The sequence below is a fragment of the Muscardinus avellanarius genome (genome assembly GCF_963383645.1).
Source record: "Muscardinus avellanarius genome assembly, chromosome: 16".
Taxonomy (NCBI): Eukaryota; Metazoa; Chordata; class Mammalia; order Rodentia; family Gliridae; genus Muscardinus; species Muscardinus avellanarius.
Window position 1 is genome coordinate 56,331,017 of NC_137802.1, and position 14,575 is coordinate 56,345,591.

The following is a 14,575-nucleotide window of genomic DNA, read 5'->3' on the forward strand; positions in this document are numbered from 1 at the left end:
GCGGGTTCTGAAGAGAGGCATGAGGATGAAGAATTTTTAATTCTAACGTGGGGGGACCGCCAGCCCACTATCTCTACTGGCTGACCTCTGTTCCTGGGTCAGTATTCCCTATTGCGCCGACGCTCCTGGCTGACGCCTACCTCTGGGTCAATCTCGTCTTTATTGCGCCGACGCTGGGTTTGTTTTTCCAGAGGTATTTATACACAGCTACAGGTCAATCAACATTCTTGTGCCATCACCACCGGAATACAATAAAGACCAAATCCAAAGCACACACACTACAGGCAGATCAATGCCCTCGTGCCATCACCACCTGATCTCAGACCTATCTCAGACCTTTTTGAACTTTCCATAACCCCAAACCTTGTTGACTCTGGGCAAAGGACAGTCAGCTGAGTCAGAAACATTAACCTAGGGGAAAGCCTTAATGGCTCCCCACACAGCACAATTCAGTGAGCACCTAGTACCAGGCACCTCCTTAAGCCTTTTTTTTTGTGTGTGTGGTAGTAGGGATTGAACCCAGGGGCATTCTACTTTCAAACTATACTCTCAGCCCTATTTTGTTTTGAAACAGGATCTCACTAAGTAGCTGAGGCTGTCCTCAAAACTGTGATCCTCCTGTCTCAGCCTCCATGTCCTGGGATCACAGGTGTGCACCATCAAGCCTAGCTTCTGAGTATATATATATTTGGTACTAGGGTTTGAACCCAGGGCATTCTACCTTAGAGTTACACCCCCAGCCCTATTATTTCATTCTTTATTTTGAAACAGGGCCTCACTAAGTTGCAGAGGGCCTCACTAAGTACCTGAGGTTGGCAGAGAACCTTTGATCTTCCTGTCTCAGCCTCCCAAGTACTGGGATTACAAGTGTGCACCACCACACCAGGTTTCTAAGTACATTTTCTTCTGAACTCATTTAACTCTAGCAACCCTACCAGGCAGTAGCTGTGAACACTCCATTTTACAGGTAAATAAGTTGAAGCTCCAAAGGTTGGGTGGCTGGTCCAGGGCCACGTGGCAGTCATTGGGAGCTCAGGATTCAGCCTCAGGCACTCCGATTCCAGACCTGTGTTCTAAGCTACCCTTCCAGACTGCTTGGAACATAAGAAGTGGTCAACAAATGTTAGTGTCTTCTTTTCTTCACCCCCCGGATCTATCCAGGCTATCTGGAAGTCCTCAATTCTGTTCACATCACTGGGACTGAATCGAGGACCAGCTTTCCCTCTTCCCAACGTGACTTCTGCGGAGATGGTGACCCACCAATGGTAGGATGGTCGCTGGTGACTACGGTGACCTGGTCCACCTGTGATGTTTGTCAACCACTCTTCTCCATCTTTGACGGAGACACATTACATTTTTTTAGTTGTATAGATTTTTAGTTATATACCTTTTTTAGTTATATATATAGTGTGATAAAATGCAGCTTCAAGCCAGGTGTTGTGGTGCATGCTTGTAATCCCAGCATTTGGGAGGCTGAGACAGGAGGATCACAGACAGGTTCGTGGCCAGCCCCAGATACGTAGTGAGTCCCTCTGCAATTTAGTGAGACCGTATTTGAAATTAAAGAGTAAAAAATAGGGCTGGGGGTGTAGTGCAGAGATAGAATGCCCCTGGATTCAATCCCCAGTACTGAAAAAAAAAAAAAGGTTCTTATGTGTTCTTTGAGAAAAACATAAAGATATATACCTATATATGTATATATAAAATTTATACAAGTTAAGCCATGTACATGTGATACACACCATTTTGTACCTTTTTTTTTTTTTTTTTTTTTTTTTGGTGGTACCGGGGTTCCTGGAAACCCTTCTACCTCCGGGCTATACTCCCAGACCTATTTTATATTTTATTTGGAAATAGGGTTTCACTAGGTTGCTGAGAGCCTCACCAAGTTCTTGAAGCTAGCTTTGAACCTTTGATCCTCCTGTCTCAGCCTCCCAAGTATTGGGATTACAAGCATGTGTTGCCACACCTGGCTCATCTTGTACCTTTTATTGACTATATACATTTGGATTTAATAATACATCATATATGTACCGGGCAAGGTGGTGGTACATGCTTGTAATCTCAGCGCTTGGGAGGCTGAGACAGGACGATCACACATGTTCGAAGCCAGCCTCAGCTACTTAGTGAGGCTCTCAGCAACTTAGTGAGACCCTGATTCCAAACAAAATATAAAAATAGGTCTGGAGCTGGGCATGGTGGTGCATGCTTGTAATCCCAGCATTCTGGAGGCTGAGACAGGAGGATTGTGGTTCACAGCCTCAGCAACTCAGTGAGACCCTGTTTCAAAATAAAGAATAAAAAATAGGGCTGGGGGTGTAGCTCGGAGGTAGAATGCCCCTGAGTTCCATCCCTAGTACCACACACACACACACACACACACACACACACACACACACACACACAGGTTTGGGAGTATAGCCTGGAGGTAGAAAGGCCCCTGGGTTTTACCCCTAGTACCATACACACACACACAAAATAATAATACATCATATGTTATTTAATACTATATTTGGATTTTTTCTTTCTTTTTTGTGGTATGGGGGATGGAACCCAGAGGCAATCTACCCCAAGCTATACCCCCAGTCCTATTTTTTATTCTTTATTTTGAAACAGGGTCTCACTGAGTTGCAAAGGGCCTCACTAAATAGCTGAGGCTGTCCTCAAACCGTTATCCTCCTGTCTCAGCCTCCCAAATGCTGGGATTACAAGTGTGTGCCACCACACCTGGCTCCTCAATATCCTTATTTATGGACATTTAGAGGGTAAAATAATCTCAGAGACTTGCTGCAAAATATTGATTAATATAAACTATTATGCTAATGTTATTCCTTGTTCATTTTACAGGTCAACGGTTCTGAATTTTTTTGGGGTGTGTGTGTTACTAGGTATTGAACCCAGGGACATTCTACTTCTGAGCTACACCCACAGGACTATTTTATTTTACTTTTATTTTTTATTTTTGCAGTACTGGGGATTGAACCCAGGGTACATTCTACCTACAAACTACACTCCTAGCACTATCTTTTATTCTTTTTTTTATTTTTTTTGCGGGTCTGAGGGTGGAGCCCAGGGGCATTCTACCTCTGAGCTATACCCCAGCCCTATTTTTTTATTCTTTATTTTATTTATTTGTGTGTGTGTGTGTGTGTGTGTGTGTGTGTGTGTGTGTGTGTGTGGTACTGGGTTCCTGGAAGCCCTTCTACCTCTGGGCTACACTCCTAGACCCATTTTTACATTTTTATTTGGAAACAGGGTCTCCTAAACCAGCACGCGCAGCTGGCTTCGAACCTGCGCGATCCTCCTGTCTCTGCCTCCCAAGCGCGGAGATTACAAGCATGCGCCACCATGCCTGGCTTTTTATTCTTTATTTTGAAACCGGGTCTCACTGAGTTGTAGAGGGCCTCACTAAGTAGTTGAGGCTGTCCGTGAACCGTGACCCTCCGGTCTCAGTCTCTCAAATGCTGGGATTACAAGATGTGCCATCACGCCCGGCTTTATTCTTTATTTTGAAACAGGGTGTCACTAAGTTGTGGAGGGACTAAGTGAGGCTGGCTATGAACCTATGATCTCCTGTCTTATCCTCCCAAGTACTGGGATTATAAGTGTGCACCACCACACCCAGTTCCCAGCCCTGTTTTTTATTCTTTATTTTGAAAAAGGGTCTCAACTGTTGCAGAAGGTCTTGCCAGGTTGCTGAAGCTGGCTGTGATTCTGTAATCCTCCTGTCTCAGCTTCCTAAGTATTACAAATGTGAGGTTACAACCATGCACATCACACCTGGCTTGAATTATTGCCACATATCAAATAGCTGCAGTCAGTAATCATCAGCAAAGTCAACATCTTTTTCCAATTTGGGCTTTGGTCAACTGCCAATACTTCTACAACTATTCCTAGTGAAAGATTTTTTTCTTTTTCTTGGTTAATTACAGACATTATGTTAAAAGTTGTATATACATTATTGTATTTGCATATATTATAGTACTAGTATGAGTATAATTTAAGGACTCTATAAGCTGGGTACCCTTTATTTACAGAGGCTAAATGTTTCCCAAGGTCATATAGTTAATAAGCAAGCGATGGAATTTGTTTTTTTTTTTTTTTTTTTTTTGGTGGTACTGGGGTTCCTGGAAGCCCTTCTACCTCCGGGCTACACTCCCAGACCTATTTTTACATTTTTATTTGGAAACAGGGTCTCCTAAGCCAGCGCGTGCGGCTGGCTTCGAACCTGCGCGATCCTCCTGTCTCTGCCTCCCAAGTGCGGGGATTACAAGCGTGCGCCACCATGCCCGGCAAGCGATGGAATTTGAATTTAATTATTGACTAATGTGAAAGATATTTATATCTTTTCAATTCCTACTAAAGCCTAGTAAAGAGTAGTAAATAAAGGTCCAGGGGAATCTGCTTTGATATATGGGATATTTTATAAATAATCCATGTACAGTCTCTAAAGAAATTAGCATTTCTCAAGTACTTAGAGAAGATTAAGAACAGCTTTCCTCCCAAGCAGTTCAAACATTCTTCTTTGGTTTATTAATCTGTTAATCTGCTTAGTAAACCATTTCTTTGTGGATAGCATAAGGTAACTTCAGCCACCCCCAGTCCGAATTTTCTCCACTAATAAATTGGTTGAATCCAAATTAATGAAGAAAGAAGGCTCCTTAAAGAGGGCCCAGGAATGATTAATTTGGCCTTACCGCTTGGACACCTGCCCTGCTATTTTCAAGGAGTTCAGTCTGTATAACATGGATCTGGCTCCAGACCTAGGCAACATAATAACCACCATTATCCCACCACTTTCCAGACACCAAGCATGCCATCCTGCCAGCAACCTGCTTAGGTGGACACTGTATTCCACTTAGCACTAAGAAATCAAGACTCAGCTGAGTGTGGTGGCGCGTGTTTGTAATCCCAGCATTCGGGAGGCTGAGACAGGAGGATTTCGGTTCAAGGCCAGCGTCAGCTACTTAGTGAGGCGCTTTGCAACTCAGTGAGATCCTGTTTCAAAATAAAGAATAGGCCGGGCGGGCGCGGTGGTACATGCTTGTAATCCCAGCATTCAGGAGGCCGAGGATTTCGGTTCAAGGCCAGCCTCAGTTACTTAGTGAGGCCCTCTGCAACTTAGTGAGACCATTACAAAATAAAGAATAAAAAAGAGGGCAGGGGGTGTAACTCAGAGTTAGAATGCCCCTGGGTTCCACCCTATACCAAAAAAAAAAAAAAAAAAGAGAGAGAGAGAAATCAAGATTCCACAGAGGGTGGTAATTAGCCCAAGGCCACATGTGGGCCAATGGCAGAGCTGGAGTTGTCTGACTGCCACAAGCCACAATGTCACCTTGCCTGGACTGGAGCCCTCTTTCAGCCTGGAACAGAAAATACTGATAATAGTTTGACTCTCGAACAGGCCATATCACTGTGCCACAGGCCTGTGGGTCCTGCTGCCTCCTCTGGCACTCACAGGAGCGGGAGGGTGGTGGGGGGAGCCATCACTCCCCGGCTTGCTTAAGGAACAGACCCAGGAGCCCTCACTCCTGGGATCTTTTCATTTCTCTACAGTTTTCCACAGTTGGGAGTCTCATCTATACCAGGGAAAGAGGAGCCTGCAGCAGGGATGGTGGCAAGAGGCGTTCCGATCCTGTGGACAGCCAGGTCCAGTGCTGGACCGGGGTGGAGGCACCAGGCTGCCTCTTAAGCTGTCAGAAGATGGGGTGGGTTCCAAGAAGAGGATAGCATCCTAGGGAAACAGAGACATTGTGTGTGTGTGTGGCTGGCGATTGAAATCAGGGGCATTCTACCTCTGAGCTACACCCCCAAGCCCAAATTTTTATTCTTTATTTTGAAACAGGGTCTAAGTTGTGGAGGGCCTCACTAAGTAGATGAGGCTGGCTGCAAACCTGTGATCTTCCTGTCTCAGCTTCCGAGTACTGGGATTACAAGCGTGTGGCACCACGTCCAGCTAACAGAGACATATTTAACAACCACACTGACCTGCTGTTCAGCCCCAAGCCCCTGTCTTCTCTTGGGGGCCAGGGGCCTGTAGCTGGCTCTTCTCTCTGCAGAGTTCAAAGAGGCCTTTTCGCTGTTTGACCGGACCCCGAGTGGAGAGATGAAGATCACTTACGGGCAGTGCGGGGATGTGCTGCGGGCCTTGGGTCAGAACCCTACCAACGCCGAGGTGCTGCGAGTCCTGGGCAAGCCCAAGCCTGAAGGTGAGCGCAGCTCCGGCCCTCTCCCCGCGTCTGCCTGCCAACCCCTGGGCTCCATGTCTCCCATGGATGTCTCCCGTCAGCCTTGCTCTCTCTCCTCCACTTGAGCCCTTCAGTGCCAGCCTTCCCTACCCAGGTTCCCATAGTCCCATTGCGAGCATTTATTTTTATTTATTTAAATTTTGGATGGTACCCTACTTTTGGATCTACTTCTGAGCTACACCTTCAGTCCTTTTTATTTTTTTAATTTTTTTTTTTTTTTTTTTTTGGTGGTACTAGGGGTGGAACCCAGAGGCTTTCTCCGGGCTATACTCCCACACCTTTTTTATATTTTATTTGGAAACCTCGCTAAGTTGCTGAAAGCCTTACTAAGTAGCTGAGGCTGGCTTCGAACCCGTGTGATCCTCCTGTCTCAGCCTCCCAAGCATGGGGAGTCCTTTTTATTTTTTATTTTGAAACAGGGTCTAAGTTATGGAGGGAGGGCCTCACTAAATTGCTGAGGCTGGCCTTGAACCTGTGATCCTCCTGTTTCAGCTTCCTGAGTACTGTGATTAGATGTGTGCGCCATCACTAGCTTTTGAGAATTTATTTTTATTTTATCTTTGTTTCTGGGGATTTTTTTTTTTGTGTGTGTGGCAGGTCTGAGGATGGAACCCAGGGGCATTTGACCTTCAAGCTACACCCCCTGCCCTATTTTTTATTCTTTATTTTGAAACAGGGTCTCACTAAGTTGCAGAGGGCCTCATTAAGTAGTTGAGGTTGTCCAGAAACCGTGATCCTCAGGTCTCAGCCTCCCGAATACTGGGATTACAAGCACCACACCCGGCTTCTATTTTTATTTTGAAACAGGGCCTTGCTAAATTGCTGAGGCTGACCTTGAACCTGATCCTCCTATCTCAGCCTCCCAAGTACTGGGATTATAAGCATGTATCACCATGCCTGGCTCACTCACAGCCCTATTTTTTTTTTTTTTTTTTTTTTTGTGGTACTGGGGATGGAACCCAGGGCCCTCTATCTCTGGGCTACACTCCTAGACCTATTTTATATTTTATTTGGAGTCAGGGTCTCTTAAACCAGCTGAGGCTGGCTTCGAACCTGCGTGATCCTCCTGTCTCCGCCTCCCAAGCGTGGGGATTACAAGCGTGCGCCACCACACCCGCCAGCCCTTTCTGTTTTTATTTTTTATTTTTTGACACTGGGGATTGAACCCAGAAGCATTCTACCTCCAAGCTATACCACTGGCCCAATTTTATTTCTTATTTGGAAACAAGGTCTTGCTTGGTTGCTGGGAACCTTGCTAAGTTGCTGAGGCTGGCTTCAAACCTGTAATCCTCCTGTCTCAGCCTTCCAAGAACTGGGATTACAGGTGTGTGCTACCATTCCCGGCTTCTATTTTTATTTTGACACAGGGTCTCGCTAAATTGCGGAGGGCTTCACTAAGTAGCTGAGGTTGGCCTCGAACCTGTGATCCTCCTGTCTCAGCTTCCCAAGTACTAGGATTACAGGTGTGTGGCACCACCACTCCCTGGGAGAATTTATCTAGAAGCTTTGGTCCTTAGATGACCCTTGAAGAATGAAGCTGGTGCTTGTTCTTGTTTCTCTAATGAGGCTGGGAGCTCTTTGGGGGCAGGAGAGATCGGCTGTTGTTTCAGTGTCTCACCTGAGCTCCCTCAAGGCGCCAGGGACATGCCCTGGGTAGGAAGCCTGGGTGAGAATTCTCCAGCCTCCCCAATGCAGTAGCTCTCAGCAGAGGTGTCCATCTCAGCTCCCGTGACCACTGTGAGCTGTTACAAATACTGTGTTTCTAATGGTGGTTAGAGCATTGAAGTTGGATAGTTGTTTGCTTAATGTAAATTAAAGCAGATTCAAGATTAGCTCACGAATTAAGTCTCTTTGTACCCAAACTTGGTGGCTTTTGGTGAGCAGGCATTTTGAGAGTGATTAGGGGGTGTGACATATTCGTGAAGGTCAGCTGTCATGTGCTCAGCCTTGTCCTCAGGGGTGTAGGCCCTGGCGGTGGTGGAAGTGGTAGGGGACAGACCTGGGCAGGAGTCCAGCAAGGGTGAGCCGTCTCGAGAGGCTGCCTGGGCCTCATACTGGCCTCCACTTTCTCCTCTACCTGAAGATGCGAGTGGTGGGGGCCAAGTGATCAGGAAGGGGCCAGAGGGCTGGACCCCTGCCATCAGGACGTAGAGGCCAAAGGACCACCTGGGTCACTTCCCCAGGAGGGGGTAGTTATATATATAAAAAATACCAAAATTTTTGGTATTTAAAAATGGCTTACTTCAGCTAGGTGTGGTGGTGCATACCTTTAATTCCAGGACTTGGGAGGCTGAGATAGAAGGATCCCAGGTTTGCTGCCAGCCTCAGCAATTTTAATGAGCCCTTTTGCAACTTAGTGAGACCCTGTTTCAAAATAAAAATTAAGTAGGGCGTGGTAGCACACTTTGTAACCCCAGCACTTGGGAGGCTGAGACAGGAGGATCGCGCAGGTTTGAAGCCAGCCTCAGCTACTTAGTGAGGCTCTCAGCAACTTAGTAAGACCCTGTTTTTGAATAAAATAGAAAATAGGTCTGGGAGTATAGCCTGGAGGTCGAAAAGCCTCTGGGTTCCACCCCCAGGACCACACACACACACACACACACACACACACACACACAAATAGGGCTGGGCGTGTAGCTTAGAGGTGGGATAAATAAATAAAATACAGTAAAATAGGGCTGGTGATGTAGCTCAGAGCTAGAACACCCTCGGGTTCAATCTCTAGTTCAGTCATACACACACACACACACACACATACACACACACGCGCGTGCGAGCGCATTTTACCTCTGAGCTACCTTCCCCAGCCCTGTTTTATTCTTTATTTTGAAACAGGGTCTCACTAAATTGTGAAGGGCCTCACAAGTTGCTGAGGCTGCGGTCCTGTCTCAGCCTTCTAGTACTGAGGTTACAATCGTGGGCCACCATACCTGCTAAATTAAAGCTTTTAAAGCACTACCATGTCTACAAAAATAATCTATTCTGGGCACTCCAGCCACTGTGGTTTAGCAGTGGAATCCAGATGCAGAGTTATGCAAACACTAATCTTTTTCAACTGTATCGATTTACCTCTGTGACCCTGCATCCATCACCTTAAAGGTCCACACTGAACGGGAAGCCGAGCCTGTGGCCCGTTTGTGCTGCCCCCAGCCCTACTGCCCAGCTGCGCACAGGGGCAGCCTCCTCCCGCCCCTCTGCTCTCCTCCTCTCTCTGGGAAGAGACTCTGAGCCCCAAGTCTCCTGCCTTGCTCCAGGGGCAGCTCTCTGCCCTCCAGGGGCACCGACTGGGTGCCCCTCAGAGGCAGCTGCCGTCCAGGCCCTGGGAGCTGCCAGGGCCGGGTCCCTCTGCCCCCCAGCGGCTGCTCACCCTGCCTCCTCTGCCCTCCCATGGCCGGCGGAAGAGATGAGCTCCAAGATGCTGGACTTCGAGACCTTCCTGCCCATCCTGCAGCACATCTCCCGCAACAAGGAGCAGGGCACCTACGAGGACTTCGTGGAGGGGCTGCGCGTCTTCGACAAGGAGAGCAACGGCACGGTCATGGGCGCCGAGCTCCGGCACGTCCTCGCCACCCTGGGTATGCCGGCTGGGCAGGCCCCCACGTGGGAGGGCTGGGCGCTGTCCAGGTGGCTTACGTTGGGGGGTTTACATTCCAGGAACCCCTGCGTCCCGCGGGGCACATCCTGACCAGGGCTGATCTCTCTCCCTGGGCTCTGCAGGAGCAGCGTCCGCAGCTGCAGCTGGGTTTGCCCCTGAGGCTGGAGAGGGGCACCTGGGCTTCTGTCCTGGTTAACACCCTGGAGGTTGCAGGGAGTGGGGTTAGAGGCTGCAGGGAGTGGGCGGGGCCACACGACCTTTGGCTCCGCCCTCCAAAGCCTTGAGGGAGGCGTGGCAGGAGCCCACTCCTTGATCCAGGATCTCGGATTTTTCAGCCTTCCCGGGACCCTTGGGTTTTGCCTGCTCCTTCTTCACCGTTGATAATTAGGAGCCCACAACTCCCAACCCCCATGTAGGAGAGAAGATGACCGAGGCCGAAGTGGAGCAGCTGCTCTCGGGGCAGGAGGATGCCAATGGCTGCATCAACTACGAAGGTATCCCTGACGCTTGGCTTCCTAGGGCACAGAGCAGCGCCTGGCGTGGCTGGGCCGGGGGCTCCGGGCTGGGGGCGTGTGTGCACTAGAGGGCTTTGGAGCTGGCCTCTTCCCTATCCTGGGAGAGAATGTCTTCGTGTAAGGGAAGGAGCATGGATTTTGGGGACAGTTCCGTCATTATGCTAGCTGTGTGACCTTGATCAGGTTGCTTATTGTCTCGGAGCCTCTGATCTCTCCTCTGAGCAACGGGGTGCATGCCCGCGTGTGTTCAGACACCCCTCTCCAGGTTGTGGGATTTATTGACATAACATAGATCATTTCATCTAAGTTGAGTATCAGCAGAGAGAGGACTTGGAGCAGAATTTAGGTACCATTTCTCCTCTACCTCTGGCCCACCGGCCCTCAAATAAGAGAAAGAATTACATTCTGGAAGCTGGGGGTGGGGTGGGGTGGGTGGCACACACCTATAATCCCAATACTTGGGAGGCTGATACAGGAGAATTGCAGCTTCCAGGACAGCCTCAGCTACTTAGTGAGATCCTCTGCAACTTAGTGAGACCATTTCAAAATAAAAAACAAAACTAGGGCTGGGATGGGAATTGCCCCTGGTTTTTGGGAAAAAAAATATATATAAAGTCTGGAGAAATAGTAGGGACGGTTTGATGTGTAGGGACAGGAAGAACAGTTTAAGAGGTGTAGAGAGAAATAAAGAGCTGAAAGTCAGACTTGGTGGCGCACACCTGTAATCCCAGTACTTGGGAGGCTGAGACAGGAAAATTATGTGTTAAAGGTCAGCCTCAACAGTTTTGGGAGACCCTCAGTAACTTAACCAGACCCTATTCCAAAATAAAAATGAAAAGGGCTGGAGGTATACCTTGGAGGTAGAGTGCCCTGGGTTCCTGGATTCAATCCCCAGCACCAAAAAAAAAAAAAAAAAAAAAAAGCAGCTGGGCATGGTAGCATAAGCTTCTATCTCCCAGGAGGGCTGAGACAGGAAGATCATAGGTTCAAGCTCAGCCTCAGCACAGGCAGTAACTTTCTCAACAATCCCTCCAAAGTGCAGAAAATTAAAGCAAGAATTAACAAGTGGGATTACATCAACCTAAAAAGTTTCTTCTCATCAAAGGAAACCAACAAGAACCTAAAGAGTAAGCCTACAGAATGGGAGACGATCTTTATCAGCCACCACTCTGAGAGGGCTAATATCCAGAATATACAAAGAGTTCAAAAGACTCTACGCTAGCAAAATAAATAACCCAATCAAGAAATGGGCAACTGAGCCGGGTGTGGTGGCACAGGCTTGTAATCCCCGCGCTTGGGAGGCGGAGACAGGAGGATAGGGCAGGTTCGAAGCCAGCCTTTGTGGCTTAAGAGACCCTGTTTCCAAATAAAAATATAAAATAGGTCTGGGAGTGTATAGCCTGGAAGTAGAAGGGTTTCTAGGAACCCAAGTACCACCAAAAAAAAAAAAAAAAAAAAAAAAAGAAAAGAAAAAAAGAAATGGGCAACTGAACTGAATAGACACTTCACAAAAGAAGAGATACAAATGGCCAATAGATACATGAAAAGATGTTCAACATCATTAGCCATCAGGGAGATGCAAATCAAAACTACAATGAGATTCCATCTAACCCCAGTGAGAGTGACAAGCATAAAGAAATCAAATAACAACAAATGCTGGCGAGGATGTGGGGAAAGAGGAACTCTTTTACACTGTTGGTGGGAATGCAAACTAGTTCAGCCTCTATGGAGATCAGTGTGGAGATTCCTTAGAAAACGGAATGGATGGCCAGGCGTGGTGGTGCACTCTTGTAATCCCCGCGCTTGGGAGGCGTAGACAGGAGGATCGCGCAGGTTCGAAGCCAGCCGCGCTGGCTTAAGAGACCCTGTTTCAAAAAAAAAAAAATAGGTCTGGGAGTGTAGCCCGGAGGTAGAAGGGCTTCCAGGAACCCCAGTACCACCAAAAACAAAAACAAAAACAAAATGGAATGGATCCACCATATGATCCAGCTCTACCATTCCTGGGTATCTTTCCAAAGGGGTTGAAATCAGAGAACTACAGTAACATATGCATACCTATGTTCATAGCAGCACAATTCACAATAACCAAAATATGGAACCAATCTAGGTTTCCATCAACAGATGAATGGATTGCAAAATTATGGGAAATACACACAATGGAATTCTATTCAGCTATAAAGAAGAACAAAATCATGCCATTCACAAGCAGATGGAAAGATCTGGAGAACATTATTATGTTAAGCGAGATCAGCCAAGCACAGAAAGAGAAGGGACATATGTTTTCTCTAATATGCCCAAACTAGGGAGCATTGGGAATACCAGAAAGACTCCAGATAATGGAGGGGAAACCTCAGCAAAACTAGAATGGAAGGATAGGAGAGGAAGAAGGCTGAGGTTGATTAATGGAGGAGCTGCATCGGAATATGTGTAAAAGTATGAATAGAGCATGGTTAGCCTGGACACTCATTGTTGGGTGGGGGAAGGGGAACGGGGGGGGAGGGGAGGGCACCAAACACAGTCTAAATGTATACCATATTTAATATGTTTCACATATAAATAAAACTTTAAAAAAATCAAGTATGAACAAACAAAAAAAGGTCAGCCTCAGCAATTTAGTGAGGCCATTCACAACTTAGTGAGACCCTGTTTCAAAATAGAATAAGGCTGGGAATGTAGCCCAGAGCACCCACCCTCCCCTCAAACAAAAAGATAGGAAGGGGGCTGAGTCCGATGGCTGATTTTCTGTTTCTTTTCTAAAATTTATTTTATTTTATTTTTTTCGGTACTGGGGATGGAGCCCAGGGGCATTCTACCTCTGAACTACACCCCCAGCCCTATTTTTTATTTATTTTGAAACAGGATCTCACTGAGTTACAAAGGGCCTCACAAAGTAGCTGAGGCTGGCCACAAACCATGATCCTCCTGTCTCAGCCTCCCAAGTACTGGGATTACAAGTGTGCACCACCACACCGGCTGTTTTTTTTTTTTTTTTTTTTTTTTTGGTGCATTGTAGCCATACATCTTAATGGAGTACAAGATGGTAGAGCATATATGCGCACATCACCCAATTAGCTCCTATCCAATTCCCACCCTCCCCTCCCCCTCCCCCTTCTCATGTTTGACTTAGTGATTGGCTTTGTGATTTTTCTCTTTCATTCCTAGCCTTTGTTAAGCATATCATGTCTGGGTGAAGAGATCTTCCAAGGTGAGTGCAGCACTTCCTCCTGGTCCCTCTTGGTCCCTGAAGGGGCTTAGGGTCAATACCCCGTGACCTACAGGTCTTCTGCACCAAGCCGGCCCCTTGAGAGGAAACCTAGTGGGGCCAGAGTGTGCAGTGTCCTCCTCCCCAGCTCCTCAGCCCCCTGTGCAGGCTCTTGAGAATAGAAAGCCCCATGCTAAGTGGAAGAGAGTCCCTGGCCCTCGGCCTGTGCCCCGCTTCCTCCCCTGCCCCTGGGTGGGTGCCATCGGGATGCTGGCAGGGGCTGTGACTGGGGCTGGGGTATGGGGGGGGGGTGACGCACTTTTTCCATTTAGCAGTTTCTTTCAGGTGCTGTCCCGTGGCCTTAGCTGTCCCAGGGTGAGTTAGCAAGAGGCCCACGCCGACCCAGATGGAGTCCTCCACTTACAGGAGTCCCAGCCCAGCAACCTCTACAGCCCTCCTGTAAATAAACAGCCCTGCCAAGGCTGGGCCCACTTCCCTAATTTTAACCAGTCTGTTGTGTGTGTGTGTGTGTGTGTGTGTGTGTGTGTGTGTGTGTGTTTAACTAATTAGCTAATTGAGTTGACATCTCTCTGTGTAATGTCACCTAAGGTCTCTCATGTGTACTTGGAGAAATGAATCAGATCTGGGAACTGGGAGACAGGACAAAAGCCCATGGACTGAGGACTAGGGCGTCAGACACGGGAGCAGGACCTCTGTGAGGGTCTGCAGTTTTCAGCCAGGAGTTTCCCCTCCCCCGAAGGCTCACTCTCTACCCCATCTTGCCCTTGGGCGGCCAGCAGGAAAGGCACACCAGGAGCCAGCCAGGGGCTCCTCAAAGGCTTCTTGCTGTTTCTTCTTTTATGGGGGGGGGGCTACTGGGGATTGAATAGAGAGGCAGGCGTTCTGCCTTGAAGCCATGTCCCCAGCCCAATTTTATTTCTTTATTTGGGAACAGGTTCTCATTAGGGTTCTGAGACCTCCCTACGTTGCTCCACTGTCAGAGGGAGTGAGCCCA

At 47.7% G+C, this 14,575-nt stretch overlaps 1 protein-coding gene across 1 annotated transcript in view; it reads left to right on the forward strand.

Moving 5' to 3' along the window:
* MYL4 (myosin light chain 4) overlaps positions 1–13,549 on the forward strand; it is a gene marked incomplete at its 3' end in the record, with an annotated part of 45,023 nt that extends 31,474 nt beyond the window's left edge. Inside the window, exons 4-7 of the mRNA XM_080712162.1 lie at positions 6,060–6,209; positions 9,650–9,823; positions 10,260–10,337; positions 13,521–13,549. Coding sequence (XP_080568288.1) covers positions 6,060–6,209; positions 9,650–9,823; positions 10,260–10,337; positions 13,521–13,549 — 431 coding nt within the window. The remainder of the gene's footprint in view (positions 1–6,059; positions 6,210–9,649; positions 9,824–10,259; positions 10,338–13,520) is intronic.
* Positions 13,550–14,575: the final 1,026 nt, after the last annotated feature.